Here is a 16,039-nt window from a genome sequence, read left to right as displayed (position 1 = left end):
ATGTTAGGTATTAAGAATTCATAGTTTCAATACTTGCAGCCCATCAGACTTGTACCTTTAGGTATTAGGAATTCATAGTTTCAATACTGTAGCCCATCAGACATTTGTCGTTAGGTATTAGGAATTCATAGTTTCAATACTTGCAGCCCATCAGACATTTGTCGTTAGGTATTAGGAATTCATAGTTTCGATACTGTAGCCCATCAGACATTTGTCGTTAGGTATTAGGAATTCATAGTTTCAATACTGTAGCCCATCAGACATTTGTCGTTAGGTATTAAGAATTCATAGTTTCAATACTTGCAGCCCATCAGACTTGTACCTTTAGGTATTAGGAATTCATAGTTTCAATACTGTAGCCCATCAGACATTTGTCGTTAGGTATTAGGAATTCATAGTTTCAATACTGTAGCCCATCAGACATTTGTCGTTAGGTATTAGGAATTCATAGTTTCAATACTTGCAGCCCATCAGACATTTGTCGTTAGGTATTAGGAATTCATAGTTTCAATACTTGCAGCCCATCAGACATTTGTCGTTAGGTATTAGGAATTCATAGTTTCGATACTGTAGCCCATCAGACTTGTAGGACCAAGTGAGATTATGCTATGGCCCTTCATCTGTCATGCTTGGTCCATTTTTTATTCATGTTTTTTTTATAGACAAGTTCTAAAGAAACCATTTGACCCATTTACACTTGCTTTTGCAGGACATATTCTGACATCAGTACCATTCAGATTTGTTCATTTGATGTAATCCATTATGGCTGATGCAAAGAAATAGAGCAACCTTAAAACTTTGGAGGAAAAAAGCAGAATTTGACTAAATTTTATAGAGACATTTTGGCGTGAATGGCTTTGTTTGTATGAATGATGCCATCCTGCCGTTAAATAATGGCTACTGTTGCTAGATAGAATAATCTTGGGCAACATCTGAAAAACCACTTAACTTGACCAAATTTGACAAAAATGCCCTAGCTTGAATACCTTTCCATGTCAATGACACCTTTATTCCATCAATTATTGACATCTTTACTAAAAATAGAATAATGTCAGCACAACTTGATTACAGAAACTGCTGACCACATTTGACACAAAGCATAGTTGCATGTAGACCTTAACATTTTGGACAAATGATGCTGAAGTGCCATCAGATATGGATGAAGATATAGCTATTTGATTACACATGCAGTGGGCAGAATTCATGTTATGTTAGTGTTGTCCATCTGTCTGTGTATTTGGTTTCTGCACTGTAACATTGGTTGTCCATCATCCAGTTACCAAACATGTCAAAAACTTCCACTTGCTGTAAGGAAGAACTGTATTGGGTTTTAAAGCTTGAAAGTCTAGGTCGCTGAGGAAGGAAGATAGTTTCTGGATAATTACTTGGGTCCTTCGCTAGTTACCAAACTTTGTGGAAAGCTTGCACTTGGGGTGAGGAACTGATTTAAGGGCCAAAAGGTCTAAGGGAAAGATCTCTAAAAGAAGAAAAATGGTGCTTGTGCAATGAATTAATTGTTCCATCATTACCAAACAATGTGATGGCTTGCACTAGGTGCAAGAAAGAACACTTGATTTTAGAATCAAAAGGTGACTAAAACAATTTTTAAAATGTTTTCTGTGTAATATCACTTCTACATGAAAGACTTCAAACTTTGGGGCTGACTTGCACACTCATGATAAGGAAGAAAGATTTCAATTTTTGGTGTCGTTAGATAAAAAGTTAAAGTGACTGGCGGAAGGAGGGAAAATGTTTTCAGCATAAAAGCACTACTTCTACATCACAGACCAAAATTTTGGTGGCTTGCGTTTAGAGGAAGGAAAAATTTCAGAGAGAAAAAGGAAAAGGTGGAAAAGTTGTCAACATAGAGGACTGATAGTATTAAGCATGGAATGGGCATATACTATGCTTTTCACAGTACTTATATTAGTAAAAAAAATATACCATTCAGTGATAATAGAAACCAGTCTCAAAATGTATTTTGCTTCACAAAATGAGAACTGAACAGTTGTTAGTTTTCATCCATATTTTACTACAAATATTTCTTTTAGGGTCATCTTGTATTTTGTATTGTAGGAAGATAGCATGAAATTTGTTCTTTAATTCTTTATTTATAGCTATATTTATTTTTCAAAGCTGTCACCATATTGAAAAGTCCAGGAAGCTTTGAACTTTCAATGAGCAACATGTCATACAAGTGTGACAGTTCACAGAACATCATCTTAAAGGACAAAAAGTACAAATTAGTGATGTCATTTGCCAAAGTCCAGGTTCAAGCTTTTGGAGTAGAAAATGACACTTTTAGCAATTGTAAGTACTAGTAGGATAAATATTTTAACTATTTCCAAATTAAATCTTTTCATATTTAAGTTTATTTGTTTATGTGGCAGACTGGTAGAGAGGGTAAGTGATTTCCACAATAGAATTTGGACTGAGCTACTGATGTTTATAATGTGTTGTTTTAGCAGGGTGGATGAGAATTTCAAACCTATTTCATTTCCTTTCACCCAGAATGAAGGGTGAAATGTAATCAAACAGATTGGAATCCTCCATAATCCCAGAAATTAGGGTGAAATGTAGTCAAAGAGGTTGGAATTCTCCCATCTGTCACTAGAACAAAAGGTGAAACATAATCAAACAGGTTGGAATCTTTCCATCTCTCCCCAGAACAAAGGGTGACATTTGACCAAACAGGGTAGACTGTTCCCATCTCTCCTGCTAAATCACCACGTGATGCTTTGATCCCCATCTTTAGCTCACTGGGTCATAAAGCCAAATGGGCTTATGGACTTGTCCTACATCAGCATTTGCTTTTTTAAACAAATTTGTCAGGATGCATAATGTCATGAAAGCTTTTCAGATTCTTAAAATAATGGCAATCCATCACAAATCACAGCTGTTGCTGAAAATACAGTTTTTATCAGCTGATCAAAACTGCATGACAGAAAATAACCAAATTGACTGGTGGCTTCCTGGTATGAAGCAGTTAAATTGTATACAAGCAATGCTGATCTGCCATCCAGTCTGACTACCACTACTTAAAAAAACATTAAAATTTCTCAAATCTGCAGATTAACCAAATTTAACAGAAAGCATCCAACATAAAGGCCTTTAAATTTTTGTACAATGATGCCAGTCTGCCATCTAGTATGGCTGCCATTATTACCCCCTACCACCACCACCTTCAATTTTTCCAACAGTATTTGACAGAAGTTGCTTAAACAATCGTTAGTTCATTCAAAATTGTTGGCTTTGAGTCATCAGGCATACAGCAAGTTTAAACATTGTATTCATTACAGATTCTTCTCGCAGTGTAATAAAAAGTGGGTGGAAAAAAGGGAGGGAAACATTTTGGGGTTCATTAGACCCCCACCTTTAGTATGGAAGCATTCCTGTCCTGGGGAGAGTAATCCCAAGCTCATTATATACATTTATTTTATATAATCTGGCCTTAATGATGACATATGCCAGCTTTCAGATCTATACCTAAAAATTTTAGATTTTTTTAAAATGAAAAAATGTTTCCCCTTTCTTTCAGTACCTATTGCTTGGTCATAATAAAATTCTCATAACTATTGTGCCACAATCTACTAATAGATGGAGAAATCGACAGGCAGTGAGTGGATGGTATACAGATAGGAGAACCAGATTCCTGCTTTTGTCTTTATACACCCTCCATAAGGCAGAGTGTATAATGTTTTGAGGTTGTTTGCCACCTGTCTCTTACCATTTTATTTCCACATGATAAACTTAGTTGCCCAAAATCTACAATTACCAGTATAGTTTACCAGACATTGTGGATCCTACTTCAGGTTTGGGGATGTAGAATAGTTCTGATGCACTCTCTTGTATGTCAAAAGAGATGTCTAATGGAGACATAGCCCTTGTGGTGCATTGGTTAGCACGACAAAATTTCAAGATACCATGGTGTTTCCTTGGGCATGGTACTTTGCTCCAGTTGCTTAACACTTCATTGGCAAGTACTAATGCAGTGCTAGAAAAAACTATGGGAAATCAAAACCAAATGAACTTGTTGAATTTCTTGTGCTTGGGGAAATGAATTTTGGGGTCAAAATATCAAGGATCATGGTCACTGTGACTGAAGAAGAAAAATAGTTCTACACCATAACTCTAGTTTTCACCTTTTAAAGGTACTAAACATTATCTCTGGCATGTGCTTGGGGTGAGGCAGAACCTTATTGATTTTGGGGTCCAAAGGACAAGGCTTGTCTGAACAAGCAGACTATGACATTGATGGACCTAATACAGCATTATGGGACAGATACTCTGGCATCGTTGTCAGTAAAGCACTGGTTCAAGAGAGTGAAACTTTAGCAAAGCTAATCTTAGTGAAAATTTTTATTTTGAAGCAGAAGTATACAAAAGATAATACCTGTGGGCTGTGGAAAATTGTACATAACAACCATAGAAAACAGTTTCCAGATTCAGAAAGCAGAATGTGAAATGGGGCATTTCACCACAGAACATGTACCAGTAAGGAACAAATTAAGCTCAGAAAAAAAATCAACCATTTAATGCTTATGCAACCTGAGTCAACTTCTTTAAAGAATTTGATTTCTATAGGACTCAGACAGACTGGAGCTAGAAGAAAGATGGATGGATATTTAAGTGTTAGGTAAATATTGAACTATGACCATTTTGTCCTGCATTTTTGTTCTACTCTCCCCTTAATTTGGTAATAAGTGTGAGCACCCTCACCCCCCATTAGATAAAATCCTTGCAGCATCTCTGACATGACAGCATTGGAGTTGCAGCTGAAGGTGAAAGTATAGAAGCTAAAGAGCAGTGGTTGGCATCTGGGTCCAGTTAAAATGATTTTTTTAAAATAAATATAATTTTCATTATATTTCATTATATTTATTTATTTCTGGGGGCCCCGAGTGGCTGAGTGGTCTAAAGTGCTCTCCGTCATGGATCACTGCCATCTCACCTCTGTCAGCGTGGGTACGTGGATATGTGAGAAAGCTTGCTGGTAGCTCCTCTTGGGTCGGTGGTTCTTCCCGGGGTTTTCCCGGTTCTTCCTCCACCATTAATACTGGCCGCCATGTATAGCCTATCTTGTGCTGAAAAATGGCGTTAAACCCTATAACAACAATATAACAACAACATTTATTTCTGTATTGTTTTTCTATTAATTGTATTCAGATCGATAACTGAAGTAGATTACTTGATACGGTGAGTAGTCATTGGTCATTGAAAACTTATTGAAAAGTCATTGAATTTCAGTTCTCCTGATCTGTATGTACCCAGTTATAAAATAATAATAATGAGGACTTTGTATAGTGCCTAATCTTTAGAAGCTCTAAGCGCTTTACAACATTAGACAACACCTATAAGATAAAAAAAACATATAAAGCTATGATTACAAAAACAAACACCATGAAATTAGAACGCATTAAAAAAAACATGCTGAGAATATTTAAGGTAGGAAACATTATTCAGTCTTTAAGATTGTTCTTGCAGTTGAAATAAGTGAGGTTTTTTTTATCCCTATAGAATGTGATCATTGTGTCTTTGTGTCTAAGTTCAGTGGGCAATTCATTCCACGTTGCTGGGCTGTGGTATGCAAAAGAACGCTGTCCAGATGACTTTGTTTTTTATAGTGGGAATAATGAGTATAAGATTGTCAGAAGAGGAGCGTAAGTATCTTGATGGTGTCTACACATGGGTGAGGTTGGATATTTATGTTGGATTAGAGTCGGTCAATGAAACGTTGCACAGAGAACAAATTTTGTGTTTGATTCTGGATCAAATGAATAGCCAGTGTAGGGTACAGAGCAGCGGAGAGGTGTGCTCTGATCGTGGTACTCTAAGTATGATCCGAGCAGCTGTGTTTTGAAGTTTATGGAGCAGATATTGAGATGAACCAGACAGAATTGAGTTACAATAGTCCAATCTTGAAAGTACTAATGAACACACACGTGTTTTAGTGGCATCAGCTGAAAGATATTTGCGAATTGAGCTGATGCATCTCAGCTCAAGATATGCAGCCTTGCATATGTTCATGACATGTTGGTGCTATGTGCGAGTACTGTCCAGAGTAACACCTAGGTTTTGTACTGATTGTCTGAATTTAATGTTGGTGCTGCTGATATTTTTCGTTTGAGGTAAAGGATGTGAATGAGAAAGTCTGTGTTGTGATCAGAATGGCCTCAGTTTTATCATCATTCATCTGCAGCTTGTTACATGTCATCCATGATTTTACATCAGAAATGCACCTCTCTAAACCTTGGATGGTAGCATCAACTTCAGTTGGATGGCTAGATTTGTATATTTGGGTGACATCAGCGTACAGTTGGTGAGACACTGGATGATGATCTATGACACTTGAGAGCAACTGAGTGTATAGAATGAAGAGAAAAGGTCCAAGAACAGACCACTGTGGAACACCACAACATAGATCAACTGGGTTGGAGTGTATCCCATTTGCAGATACAATTTGTGTCCTGTTGACCAAGTAGGACTTGAACCACAGTAAGGCTGTATCATGAATGCCAAATACATGCTGGAGACGGTGAAGTAATATATCATGGTCTATTATGTCAAATGCTGCAGACAAATCAAGGAGGGTGAGGACTGTAATCTTTATGCTATCCAACGCAGAGAGAATGTCATTTACTACTTTTAGAAGAGTAGTTTCAGTACTGTGGCAAGGGCAATATGCAGATTGTACATTGCTAAAAAGACTGTTTGAATTTAGATCAGATACAAGCTGGGATAGAACAACCTTTTCTAAGATTTTTTATATGAATGGGGGATTATAAACTGGCAGTAGTTCTTTAAATCATTATGGTCTAGTGTTGGTTTCTTCAGCAGAGGCTTTACAATGGCAGTTTTGAAAAATGATGGGAATTCCCTGGATGAGAGAGAGGTATTAATAACATCAGTTAGTGAAGGCAATACTAGATCTAAGCACTCAAGCAGCAGTGATGTTGGAATTGGATCAAGTTCACATGACTTTGGTGCACTCTTCATCAGGATTGTCCGTGCGAAATCCATAGAGACAGGTTCAAATGCTGCTAATGGTTGCCGCTCAAATTCTGTATCCCAACTGTATGGTGACGACGAGTCAGTTGAAATTGTGGTGTCAGGCTTATCTCTAATGCTTTGTACAAAGATACAGTAATGCAGATTAATTTACGTATCTGTTGACTGCTCTTAATTCATTAAGGCTGATAGCTGTGATTTGGCATCATGAGGTAGTACTTTTGTTCCAAGGCCAATCGTGTCATTACAGTTCATGCGAGACCCAAACTGGAGGGAAAAAATAATGTAGCTTTACTGTGGTGCCAGGTAATGTGGACATTCTGCAAGCGTGTGAAAAATGTGTCTGAAAAGATAAAACCTTTGAGACCAGATAGGCAAGAAATTCTGGTACCAGAACTGACGATTTTGTCCAAATTTTATATTTCCTTTTCTTAGACTAAAAGCTGACTTCACATGGACAGATGAACTTTAACAAATGTTTGGGCAAAAATCATGGGTCAAATAGTTCACAACTTCTACATATATAAGCACCTGTCAGTATGAATGTCTGTCTGAATGAGACTTGCTTGGTTTCAACTGTAAGTAATAAGAAAACTTTCTAATTCATTGTAAATAAAATTAAGCTCCTTGATGAGTGAACACAGAAGATTCAAATTTCACTGATGTGGCTAAATCAGAATATTTGTTGCAAAATTTCATCTATTTTGCACTAAAACTACATAGATATTTTGAAAAAACTTTCTTCCACTAATTTAAGAAATTCCCAAAAATCTGTAAACTTATTTTATGGTCAAAAGCCCAGGGATCAAACCAAATTTTTTTTATAGCATCAGGTTAAGTGTTTATTAGTATCAGTGTTTCTACAAATGTACTTCAGCATGAAAGTAAAAACAACTTAAATGATTGAAGACTAAATGAAATACATATATTTAAAAAGTGTTCTTTTATTTCCCCAAGTTGTAACATAATTTAATATCAGACTAATTTGTCTGTGAATTTAAATGATATCCTTTTTCATCAATTCCTTTCATATTTTGATTGCCATATTAAAATGAATGTCTTTTAGGCAAAGTCCTTCAGTCCTGATTGTCATTGGGTAATTCAGCATTCATTAACACACTCTTTTTTCTAATCATCACTGAGAATGATCTTTCATTCTGAAAAAAAGAAGCATAAAACAGAAAGAGAACTTCTTTCAAGGTCATAGCTTCCTTAAATAATGAGAAAGCAAATGGATGTACCCTATATACACCTCTCCCACAATAACTCATGCACATCTGGGTCTACAAACATAGACTGCACTACAAGTGAGGCATGTGTAACAGAGTGACTTCCAAAAATTTGAAAAAATTTGATTTGGCATCGAGATAACCGGGGGGTGGGGGTGAGCGGCGTTGGGGAACTGGGCTGTTTATTGACTGAATCTTCATTTTACAATGATGTCGATAATAATTTTTAATAACACATTTTCAAAATGTCCAACATATGAAAGATTGTTCCATCTGGTTTCAACAACCATCACATGTACGCAAAAAAATATCCGTGTATGTCACTGCTTTTTGTTTTCTTGATGAGTCTGGTTCCCATAGTGTGTTTAATATTATCCTGCCAAATGTGGAGTCCCATGAGCAGGGAACTGGACTAACTGTTGATACACCGCCATTTTTTTTCAAACACGTGATATTTATTTCATGTAACAATTGTCTGTGGCGAAACTCAATTTTTGTATTGTTCCATTAGTACACTATTGATGTCATAATTTCATTGGAAGTAATAATAAAACTTCTTATCATCTTTGAGGATATCTCTAAGTACCAGTTCAAGAATTCTCTGAAACTCGCTTGCCCACAGTGGAACGTATCTGTGAAATTAACCTCTTTATTTTACGAAGTATTCATTTAGCTTGGCTGCCTTATCTTTGATCAGTTATGAAAGAGTCGGTTAATTTAAGGTAGTTTATGTAACATGCACAATAACATTTATAAGTGTTAGATTGATCAAATGAAGTGAGTTCACTCGACATACGACCGGGGCTGCTAGAATTTAGTTTGTTGGATTTTCGTTCCATTTAACTTTTCCTTTATTCCACCTCCTTTATTTGATTGAAAAGACATAATTAACGTGATAATACAGAGGAGGCAAGCTTTTAATTCAGTGCAACAATACAACAAATACTTCCAGAAATCAGTTATCGAAACACGGTAGGCACTTAATTAGGTTCTCAGAGAAATGCTCACCGATATAGCTGTTATTATAGATTGATGCATTTCATATTTAATTTGAAGAGGACACATTGCATTTATGATGATTACACTTAAAAGGAACTAAAAGATATTACTAGAACACAAATTTAAATTGATAAAAAAATTATTTAATTTGTATTTTTTAAAGTATTTCCTTACATATCGTTAATTGCGGTGTACTGGGAATGTCGTTTGGAAAGAAAATGTAAAAACTTGTATGACGTTTTTTTAAATTTGATATTTCATAGCGTTGATTAAAATTTCCAGGCCCTATCTACCATTTTTCGACGATAAAACAAGCGACACATCAAAGTTTCCGTTACCAATTTTGATAGCAATTTTCTTCAAGTTCAACAAATAGGGATCAATTTTTGGGATATTTTCTGGTTTCAAAAATGGGATCCACATGCTATAAGTGGGTTCGTGAGTTATCAGGGCACGAGTTATCAAGGGAGTGGTGTATAATGAAGTATTTATCATTTAATAACCACTTTTATGCAAAGTTACTATTTTGACTTGTATGTTGTCTACTTGGGCCTAATTTGATTGCTACACTTTTCAGTGTGTCACATTGTAGGATATTTTACATTGGTCGTTATTGTTTGTTCCAGTCCAGGGTAAACAGTAACCACCAATCAGAAACTAAAGTAGCCTATTCCCTGCATGACACACAAGAAGCATTTCCAATACAACAGAGAAACTTTGCGCAAAAGTGGTCATTAAATGATCTGTAAAGTATATAATTGTACATGGGGTGCAGATTTGAAATAACTTTTATGCTTAGATATTTAAACAGTGGTAGAGCATGCTGACAGGATAAAATTAGCTCAGAATCATTGGGTGTGTGTGCAGATTTCAAACTGTACGAGTTTGTCTCCTTGCATACATTTTGTTTAAAAAAATTAAAGGGGAGTGGGTGGTGTTAGTGGTTTTCTTTCTTCACTAACAAAAATATGAGCCTGTGGCAACAGCAGTTGTTTTGCATCTGCAGGAAGTAAAGTGTGGTAGATTTTGTTGGTATTCATCCCTCTTTCCATGCATGGGCTTGTTCTAGACGAGATTTTCCTTGTACAAAGAAAATGCACTCTTTCCTTGTTTTGAAGATGACACCATAAAAATCTTCCTAGTGTAAATGGAGACATGAAGTTAGTAACATGTTTTTAGAAAGCATTCCTGCAGTGCAGAACAAAAGGTGTTGTAACCAAGATAAGTCATGCATCTGATCAAATGGGGTGCCTGAAATGACCTGAAAGGTTAATTAAAATCACTGACAACTAACAGATACACCTCTCCCTCAATAACTCATGATCCCACTTATAATGCGGTGTACGGCATGGCTCCCGTATTTTTCCAAAGAAAATATATTTTAAATGTCTTTAACACATTAACCCCTAGCGGTGACAGGGCAGGAGGTAGTAGCCTACTGCCGAGCTCTGTAGCGTAATGGTCATGTATGATATACTAAAGTGGGTGATATTATAGACAGGTAGACAGATGCAACTCTACAATGATACCAAATGATCTGGAACATCTAGTTGCACTACAAAATACAGATTGGACCCGACTTTTTTCTACCCAGAATTCGCCCGTGATCGAAATTTGATTTTGTGTCTGGATTTTCGACCTTTTGGTCTCAGATCTAAGTCAAACTGGTATGAACTGCAAAGAGACAGATGAGCCTTTGCAAAAAGTAGGATAAGATGGGCATTTGGAATAAAGAGTGGTCTCGATACAAAAATAACTCCAGCTTGTACCATTCTGCTCATGCGCAAGTCAAATAGGCAACGAAAATGATGTTTCTAACACAACTAGGCAGTATGTTATTGAAAAATCACTGGGTATTTGGTATTTTCAGATCTATTCAGAAATAGCTTTCAAAATGTGTTTCCTACTAGATTTTCAGGCAAAAATGACAAAGACCTCCAGGGGTTAATGTGTTAAAATATGCTGAACGTGAAAAAAGTTACAATAAAAATTGGTACATTAAAGCTTGATACATCGCTCATTTTTCATCCAAAAAGGTGTTTAATGCGTGTAAATATAGAATTCATATTGTAAAATCTGCAATATCTAAATAAGATATCATATATTATGTAAGCTTTTTATGATAAGTAGTTGTCAATACACTGTAAATAAACAGTCTGGTGAAATAGCGATCAATGAAACCTTCTGGTAAATGCTAACAGGTGACAACAGAGAATGAAATAAACACCAATTAAATGTTTTGCTATGTGAAAGTCACGTTCTAATCCTTTAATTCTGTTTCAGTGTAAACATTATAATCGCAGCATATTCTTTTCTATGAAAACATGAAATAGAGTCAATAGACTCTCACATCGAAACCTTTGAGTACTTCTTTGAGAACCTAATTACATGCCGGCTTTGTGTTGATCAACAACTTGGGGAAGTGTTTGTTGCATTAAAAAATAAATTAAGAGACCTGTGTTGTTTTATCACTCTGAATATGTCTTTTGTATCAAATCAAGCAAGGGAGGTACAAAGAAAAAAATTCAAAGGCATGCAAATATGAGCATAAGTTCTTGTGATCATTACCGATATCAAAATTAATTTTATTTGACCAATTGAAAATGGTTTCACATTTTTATACGGTTGCTGGAGACACAAAGTGTTGACTATGTAAATATCATACGGTTGAGAAATTTGCGGGATTTTTCTCGGTGGCAGAGAAATCAAGGAGTAACGCACAAAGAATTAACTGATTTTTTTTTCAAAATGTGAAGTTCCCACCATGTTTGCTAATTCTGCGCAATGATATGTCATTTCTGAAAACATTAAATCACGTTATTTCTGTTCAAAAATCCATTTTGTATCAAGAAAAAACGATTGTACTTTAATTAAGGAAAGTGATATTTATAAAGTGTACAAAAATATCCCACATTTCAACTCGAAATGCATATGAAAATGTGATTTCTAAATGTCAACATGAAGACACTTCATGACCTTCTTGAACCAGTAACCCAGAAAATCTGATTTACTCTGTAACTTTTAGAATAATACAAAGAAAATACATTATGTAAAAGAGGTAAAGTATACCTTAAAACAACACTGCATTTTAATTCCAGTTTCCAATTTTGAAAGAAATCGTCGCAACGTATAAAATCATCTACTACCCAACGTGTCAACTAAATTCTTTAGTAATTTTATCACCATCAATAAGATGTTGTAAACACATTACATTCTATTTATTATTGTTTCTCTTCCACATAATAGCTTATGTTTTTATAAAACATTGAACTTTACTAACTTTTTTACAAGATTGGTTTAGTTTGCTTAATATCTCTTGCCATTTATTGGCATTTTTACCTTGAATTTTGTAAAACTAGCTATAAAACTGACCTAATTACTCAACTGAACTGTGGACAGAAACAGTCCAAAGTAATGTATTTCATATCTATAGCCCGATGGATAAACATTAAATCTTTTCATGCTGTGAGCAAAATAGGCAGACATATCGCAAGTCAGGAAAACACGGGGGTGGTATCCCCTGTGTCCAAAATTAATATTATTTTGAACAGAATATTCTGGTGACAATTGCCTCTTTTCAAATGGTAAGCATTGCTGTATTTTATTTTCATCAAAGGGGCCCCGAGTGGCTGAGTGGTCTAAAGTGCTCTCCGTTACGGATCACTGCCATCTCACCGCTGTATGCATGGGTTCGTGTCTCGGATTCAGCTAATGTGGGTATGTGAGAAAGCTTGCCAGTAGTTTCTCGTGGGTCGGTGGTTCTTTCCGGGGCTTTCCCAGGTTCTTCCTCCACCATTAATACTGGCCGCCATGTATAGCCTATCTTGTGCTGAAAAATGGCGTTAAACCCTACAACAACAACAACATCATTTTCATCAATCAGTCAAATTTGGTATGCGTTTTGCTTCAGTATTGGAGACGGAAACCTTAAGTGCGCAGAAATGGCAAGTATTATTGTGTTCAAATTTACATTGTTTTAAATTTGTAGAACCATTAAATTCATGTTGGTAATGATTAACCTTTGTGATCTTTTTTCATTGTACTTCTACCACAATCAAATATATCGTTCGTTGGTTCGATCGACACTGTTTCTTGAAGATAGTGTCAATCTTTTGTATTAAAAAATCCCATCTAATTTGGATCAAACAATAAAACTAGAATGTATCCAATTCAACACACAAGTTAGTGACGTAGTACACAATGTGAAGTGGTACATGGGTTAAAGGAACGGAAACCATGTGGAATGTTTTTGATGATCTCATCAATATACTGAAATTAATGTTGTTCTATGAGGAAAAAATAAAGTACACCATTATGAACATATTTATTTACAGTTAATCTCAGCACAATTATAAATTGAGTATTCAACACTATAACTTGCCAACCCCCCCGGCCTTTTTTTTTCCTTTACGTCAATCCCTTTATTGTTTTTTTTTATAGGTCCCTCAATAACTTGCACCTCACTTATAGTGCAGTCAATGTTTTTGGACCCCAGTTATCACGAGTTATCGAGGGAGAGGTGTAGTTGATTTGAAAAGTAATTTTTTGTCTTTTCATGTCTGTCTTTCTGTAATTTGCATACTAGAAATACAACATGAAACAGTACCACATTACCACTGACATAACTTCTAAAGAAGAAAACCCATCAAACTGATGTGTGTATCAATAATGTATCATAATATAGAAAGTGTATCACGAATCGTATCAATACATGGCACAGGTGTATCTTTTTACTCCTACAGTTTACAAAATATTGAAGATCCCAAATTTCTTGCAGTTGAGGAATGTGACTTGGATACTAAAACAACTGTACAGACCACGACTCCTCTGTCAACCACCTTGAAGCCCCCTTCACTGTATTTATACAAGTATGCTGAGAAAGGTAGTAAAAATGCCTGCATTTTACTTCAAGCTGCAATTCAACTTGATATTAATTACATGGACACAAAGAAATCAGTGGTAAGTGTAGATGATAAAATATTAGAAATTGTATTTTATTATCACTCATTAGAAATCAGTTTTAACAAAATTAACTGCAATATATTTGCACTATTAGATTTTGTAACAAAATTATGTTTAAATATTTTATAAATTAGAAATTACCTTAATTTTTTTAATAATGTGACTTGATTCCCCGCCCCCCCCCCCCATGCCAGTTGAACAAGGTAAAAATTTCTTCGCTTAAAGCATAATTATCACATATCAGCTTGATTAGCTTAACTGATCAGTAAAGCTTGTGTCATGATCCATTAAAAATTGTTGTTATTGTCCTACTCACTTAAATCAACATCACTTGCCTATGTCAGTGAAATGTAAAGGCTCAGGCCCATGTTCTATTGTTACTACCAAATTTATCATGCTTATGTTGACATCGAGGTAAAGAAAACAAACATATATGTTGACAGAAACCCTGAGTCCTAGATTGAACAAATAGTTTGTTTTCTAATTATTATGACAACAAGATGCCAGTTCCAACCCATGCTTTGTTCTACACTTATTTGATGTTTTCACCACAATAACAAACCGGCATTTGTTTGGTCCTCCAAAGCTGGCATTTCAAATTGACTTCAATGACACATGCATCTTTCATTAAAGCAAGCCAACTACAATCTTCAATAAAAACAATGTACCCTTCTTCAAAGGAAGTCAGCACCAAGCTTGAACAAAAGCAATGGAATTGTAACGATTGTTGCTTTTCAGAAGTGATTGGAACATGTTTATTGTGCCATGAAAGTTAACTTCCTGCAAGAAAAAAATAACTTTTTGCTTATGATGGCTGCCAATGGTATGTGTAAAAGGCAAATTAAATTATCAATCTTTTGAAACTGACATATGACCATCAAGTTAATTGCAAATGGGACACCTCACAAAGATGTTTTCTAAAACAAAAATTTGTTCAAATGTTTTCATTTCCCTTTAATTGGTCTTATCCTATTGGTAGCCTCAGCAAGACTATAGTTGTTTCAGGCAAACCAAAATTTAGTCCAGTTTAAGTACATGTATGTGTTGTTGTAGAATAATTTAGTGAATTTTTTGGTGACATGCTTTTGTTGACAGTGGGATATAGATCAAACAAGGACTACCATTTATATATATATATATATATATATATATATATATATATATATATATATATATATATATATATATATATATATACACACATACATGTTTGTGTTTTCTAATGGGATGTGATTGATACATGAATTTACCATCCTGTGATCTCTACTCAAATATATGGCTTTTTCATATTACAGTAATTAATGCATTATTTATGTAGTACACTGATGTAAGTTGGTAATATACAAGTGTATTTCAGACTCGATTTTCTTCATTTAATTACAGTTTCCATGGTTTATTTTCTCATTATAAGCCATACTCACCAACAATAGGTCACATCTTACAAATCAGCACTTTATCTTCACATCCACTTGTGTCCTCAATATTACCTTGGTCCAGAGGATGTCAAGATAGATGGGTAGTGCTGTAATAATATTCCCTCAGAATATACTTGGCGGAGAGTCATCCACTTTGGTCTTGAAAATGAAAATGGTGGATCTCCAATATATTTTGAAAATCTTATTGCTACTTTTCATGAACGGATGGTCATGTTGACACTGGATTTTCACTGAAACAGTTCTTACATGTTATTGGTCTACAGAATGGTGCTGCTTAGACCAGCAGCATGTTCTGTAATGCAACCATCTTTAAACTATTTTGATTGTTACTTCCTCAACTGTCAACATGGAATTTAAACTTCGTGTGTCAAGCAATTAGTTCTAAATGGCAATTGTGCTAATCTG

General features: G+C 35.3%; 1 protein-coding gene across 2 annotated transcripts in view; it reads left to right on the top strand.

Moving 5' to 3' along the window:
- Window positions 1-16,039, top strand: part of LOC149799958 (lysosome-associated membrane glycoprotein 1-like) — an 83,775-nt gene that overhangs the window by 12,540 nt on the left and 55,196 nt on the right. For both annotated transcript variants that reach the window (XM_089959458.1, XM_089959457.1), the window contains exons 5-6: window positions 2,137-2,310; window positions 14,014-14,195. In XM_089959458.1, coding sequence (XP_089815584.1) covers window positions 2,137-2,310; window positions 14,014-14,195 — 356 coding nt within the window. The remainder of the gene's footprint in view (window positions 1-2,136; window positions 2,311-14,013; window positions 14,196-16,039) is intronic.

This window comes from Sinohyriopsis cumingii, chromosome 5 (genome assembly GCF_028554795.1).
Source record: "Sinohyriopsis cumingii isolate HCF-2022 chromosome 5, ASM2855479v2, whole genome shotgun sequence".
Taxonomy (NCBI): domain Eukaryota; kingdom Metazoa; phylum Mollusca; class Bivalvia; order Unionida; family Unionidae; genus Sinohyriopsis; species Sinohyriopsis cumingii.
This window is presented reverse-complemented; position numbering and strand designations above follow the sequence as displayed.